The sequence below is a fragment of the Corylus avellana genome, chromosome ca9, assembly GCF_901000735.1.
Source record: "Corylus avellana chromosome ca9, CavTom2PMs-1.0".
NCBI lineage: Eukaryota > Viridiplantae > Streptophyta > Magnoliopsida > Fagales > Betulaceae > Corylus > Corylus avellana.
In genome coordinates this window covers 6,460,496-6,465,828 of record NC_081549.1, presented here as the reverse complement: position 1 = coordinate 6,465,828, position 5,333 = coordinate 6,460,496, and the positions used below count along the sequence as shown (strand labels likewise).

At 40.0% G+C, this 5,333-nt stretch overlaps 1 protein-coding gene across 1 annotated transcript; it reads right to left on the bottom strand.

The window, feature by feature from the left end:
• Positions 1 to 3,065: 3,065 nt before the first annotated feature.
• LOC132162027 (allene oxide synthase 3-like) lies at positions 3,066 to 4,621 on the bottom strand. Its single transcript, XM_059572272.1, has one exon. The coding sequence runs from the start codon at positions 4,588 to 4,590 to the stop codon at positions 3,136 to 3,138; it is 1,455 nt and encodes a 484-aa protein (XP_059428255.1). The 5' UTR covers positions 4,591 to 4,621; the 3' UTR covers positions 3,066 to 3,135.
• Between the last annotated feature and the right edge of the window lie 712 nt (positions 4,622 to 5,333).

The window sequence follows — 5,333 nt, the reverse complement described above, 5'->3', positions numbered from 1 at the left end:
GGCCACACTTTGGCGCATGAGGCCCACACGCAAGAGATTCTACTAGCGAGTGGCGGCACGCGGTGTACGATGGCGGCGTGCTTGGCAACGATCTGACCGTCTGCATCGGATCTGTGGAGAGGTGCGGAAATCGGGTTGATCCACCTGACATGGCAACACATGGAGGTGCGTTAAGTGAAGGACAGAACCTTCTGGAGGCGCGTGAGAGCGTGTAGAAGCTTGGACACTCTAGATCTCTTCGGATCTATACTCGGAGGCATCTGATCTGTCGTCTGGAGTGGAGCGTGAAGCTCTGTCACAGCTGTGGCGGCGCGTGCGAGCGCGTTAGAGATGATATGGCGGCGTTCTTGATGATGTTGAAGTAGCTCTTATACCATGTTGAAATAGCTCTGATACTATATTGAAATAATTATGATGTGGGAATATTAAGCGAAAGCAAGAAAAAGAATGAACACAAAGAACTTATGGATGGTTCGATGTTAGACACCTATCGACCTAGGTCCACCACTCGGAATACCCTTAAGGGCTACATTGTGCTCATTAAATTGATTTGTCTACAATACAAAGGTCTCTTTATAGGGTTTTGTCTAAAAATACATTGATTTAATTACAATCCCAATATTTAATTTTATATATATATATATAATGTTTTGTTTAAAAACGCAATCCAAAATAATCAATTTTTTAAGATTTGGTTTAAAATCACACTTTTTGTTTAGACCACCTCCTTTGTGCCCACCAATGAACATTTGACAACTAGGAAAATCACATACTTTCAAATGAGATGAGAAGCACTAGATTAAAATCCATTCTCCCATCATAAAATAAAAAATAAAAAAATTCTCCTCATTTTTTCTCTCTTTCTCTCTTTCCTCACTTCTCCGTGCTCTCTCTTTCTCTCCCTCTCCTCTCTCTCTCTGGCGGCAGCAGTGACCACCGCCAAGCCCAGCCTAGAGTTGCCGTTGAAGGTGCCGGAGTGCAGCCCAAAGCTACTGGAGCCCAGCCCAAAGTTGCTGGAGATCAGACCTCTCCGGTGCTCTCACACACTCTCTCTCTCTCTCTCTCCGGTGCTCCATCTCTCTCTCCCTCACCGGCAAAGAAAAAAAATCTGGTTTGGTCGAGGCAAAATTTTTTTTTTGTAAAAGGCAAAAAAAAAAAAAAAACCCCACAACAATCAGTATTAAGATCATGCAGGAAATTATAAGTTGAATTTATAAGTTTCAGTGCATAAATTTGTTCTTTTTGGATATGGTTTTAGTGTCAAATAATCTGGGCTCCGGCGTCGGGTGGGCTCTAACGTCTTCTCCGGCAAAATCTAGGCTGGACTCTGGCGTCTTCAACGGCAAGACCTCTACTGCCGCCGGAGAGAGATGGAGGAGAGGGAGAGATCAAAGAGAGAGAAAGGGAGTGAGGGTCTAAGGGAGAGCTCGCCGCTGGAGAGATAGAGAAAGAAAGAGAGGGAGGGAGAGGGAAAAATGAGGGTTTTTGTGATTTTGGGAGAAGATTTTTTAATCAGGTGTTTTGCATCTTATTTTAGCTGGTGTAATAATCTTAGTTGTTAAATGTTCATTGGTGGGCACAAAAGAGGTGGTGTATAGAGGTTGTCCTGTTTGTTTAGACATAATTAGCCCTGACAAGAGTGAAAAAAAAAAGAAAAAAAAAGAAGCAAATAATTAGCCTCAACCATCTGTCACATCTTTTGTTAATTTGGACGAGAATTGAGAGAAATAAGGGTTACGGAACCCACTATTCAACAATAATTGAGGCCTGATATCCACAAAAACTACAGAAACACTGATATAGAGATTTTTGGGTCAAGATTTTGTGATGGGTCTACCGTCTACCAGACTACCACAACTTGTCAAAAGGAAGGCAAGGTGCCATCATTGTTCCCTCAGAAAACCCCTAATCTATTACATCCTGGCCTTATGCTCAATCCTGGGCCTCAATGTTGGGCTCTAGCCGTTGCCTTTGTTAATTCCTCTCAGCCAATCAATAAGGCTTCAGGCCCAAGAAAGGGGGTTTGAAAAGCCATGAGGCTTTTTTTTTCTAATCAAAAGCCATGAGGCTCAAAGAGATATAAAAGGTGAGTTCCAAAGTTTACTTGGCTTTAGGATGTAGGATTCGTTTGAGATTGTAATTTTAAATGTGTGATTTAAAAATGTGAATTTTAAAAATATACTACAGCATTTAGCAAAATTTTGATTTGACCTTTAAAATTGAGCATTTTAAAAAAAAAAACATCTTTACTTAGGATTTAAAAACGTAAAAAATTTACGTTTTCAAATCGTAATTTTTTAAAAACGCAATCCCAAATAATCAATTTTTTAAGATTTGGTTTAAAATCACATTTTTTGTCTATATAATCGCAATGCCAAGCACACTCATAAAGAAGTAGACAAGTTATTAAAATTGTCCTTATTTTCTATTACTATATAAAAAATAAAAATTGCTTCTTTTTTTTTTTTTTTTTTTTTGTGGTTATGCAGTTTGTATGTTGTAAAAAGTTATGTAAAATATAAAATAAGAAAAGAACAGTGAAAACCTAGAGAGAAAGACATATAAGAGATTTGAGTTAATTCGACTTTAGAGACCTATATCCACGGCTAAAAAGTGCCCTTAAGGTCTACATTTTTATGGGGAGTACTATATATTTCAAATATTCTTTTAAAAAGTTAGTTACTAAATGATATGTCACCATCTCATAAGATTTATTATTTTGAGAAGTATATTACTAACTCATGGGATGATGACACATTATTTAGGAACAAGTTTTTGAAAAGTGTAGTATTTCTCCATTTTTATTAGGGTGAATGAAAAGCACACCGCGTGCTGTGTATCAAGGTCTTTTTTATTATAGTGAATTGAATGGTATAACTCGGTTACATCTTCTATTTATAGAAAAAAGTATGTAGGTAAAGTAGACTATAAAGGTAGAGATTTAAATGTTGGTAGGTAAATTGACCACACAAATGTTTTTATTTAAATGAAAAAAAATGGCATGGGTCACCCTTTAAATAGTAGGTACCCTACAACTAAAAATTTACGCAAACCCAACCCATTTGATTATTGGTATATATGCTACGAAGACTAATTTACAAACTGTGAAAGGAAAGGGTTTATCGTTGACCTAGATCAACTCCCCGTGGCCTTGGTCAACGACTTGAACGTCACCGATGATCCCAACGGCAACCTTCCAGCTTCAACCGTAAACGTGTCATAACGGAGGAAAAGCTCCACCAACATTACCCTAGACAATAGCACCACCAGATCCTTCCCCGGACACTGCTTATTCTCTACTGTTGGATCATCAGTCTCACGTCCGTTCGACCAGTAAAGGTACTTGAGTAGCTTCTCTCCCTCACCCACAAACCTATGGCCAACAAACTCCTCCGGGTTGTCAAAAATCTTGGGATCCTTGGTAGCCAACGGCTGATATCCGAAGATCATCTCCCCCTTCTTGATCTCAAAAGTAGCATCATGGCTTTCGACCATTAAATCCTCCTTTGCCTTCCCGTACTGGTAGGGAACCGGAGGTTCAATCCTCAACGATTCGTAGACCACTGAATTTGTCAAAGTCATCTTATTTAACGCAGATAAAGTGATCTTCCCACCTTCATCTCTAACAACGGTCCTGATCTCATCAGCCAACTGCCGGTGTAACTTTTCTCCTGCTAATCCAACCCACTTGATCAGACCGGGAAACGTCGTCTTCATTCCTGCATATGTATTGAAACCAGCCATGTAGAGTAGGTTATGGCAAGCTTCATCTCTTTTAAGCCCAAAAACCTCAACTGCTTCATCCAAAACCGGCTTCGTTGACTCATAAAACGCACTGTAAAGCTTCTTATATCCGGATTTCACCAGAAATGATGGTAAAGGAAAAGTGTGCAATAACAAATCTTCAAGACAGTTTAGCCACTTGGGTAATCCGAGTGTCATCAACGGCGCAAGTTGGACAAAAAGCCACCTGTCCAAGAGATTGGGACCGTCCGATCCGAGTTTTGTATCGGAAGGATTTCGATCACAGAAGAGCCTAAACACAAAGTTGAAGGACATTTGTTCGCTAAGAGTATTGAAGTATGCTTCCCCGGGATTGTCGGATAACTTATCTTCGAGGTTGACGAAAAGCTCCGACAAGGAGTTTCGGAAGAGCGGGATAAAGCTGTGATGGCGGGCGGCGAAAAGAGAGAAAAACCAACGCTTGAGAAGAGTGTGGTTGGGTTCGGAGGGGTCGAGGTAGGCGCAAACACGGTAGCCGCCGGTGAAGGATTTGGAGGGCATGTACGTGCCCTCAAAAACATTGCGTTTTTCAACTTTTGAAGTGTCAAAGAGGATGGGAAAGCTGATAGCATCAAGAACAGTAACGACTCTAGGGTTGGAGGAAATGAAAGGGCCGGGAGGCATATTGGTTCGGAAGACGGTGGATTGGTGTTTCTCTATTCTGGTTAGGAAGAAGGCTTCGAGGCCTTGGTTGTAGAAGTAGTCTAGGCGGTCTTTGATGGGTCCGAGAAATGGGAGGCCATAGTTTCCGGGGATGGGCTTTAATGGGAGTTTTGCAGAGGACGAGGAAGAAGAATTTGCAGACATGGTAACGCTAGCTCGGTGTTGGACTAGGAGGCTGAAGGTTGGTTGCTAATTTGAGTGTCCTTTGCTATTATATCTATATATATATATATATATATATAGATCAACTCACTTGGGCCCCACCCCACCTATTTATCTATTCATTTCCCCTCTCGATCGGCAAACTTTGGTTTTTTCGTCAACTTTTTTAGCCTATGACCTACTTCTTATCCAACACAATGTACACACGTGCAAGTTCAGAACTCCTTGTGTTGCCAGACTTTTCTCCCTTAAGAGAGAAGAACCAATTTTGTAATGTTAAACGTGTACAAATGAAATACCAATTTTGCCTTCTGAGAGGGAGAAAAACAAGAGTGCAGCCGCTCTGTGAGAAGACTTGATGCGGTACTCAGTGCCACCCGTTATCTAACTTTTAAAATTACAATTTGTAATTATACACTTAATAATAATTTTAAGAGACATATCATTTAGAAAAAGGACGCAAAAGTGACACGCAAGAAACTTTTAGTGTTACTCCTTACAAAGAGGGGAAGCGGACATAATTTTTCATTGGCTACTTTTATTGAGAAGACGGAATAGGATCCTCCCAGTCCATTTAGAATATCCAGTTTATAGGTATGATTTTTAAGCCACAAATAAGATACATGTCTATTAATCAAAAATAATAATAAAATATTATTTTAGATTTAAATTTTAAAAAATTATAAAATATTAAGGGGGGGGTTGGGGAACCACGGTTGGTGAAT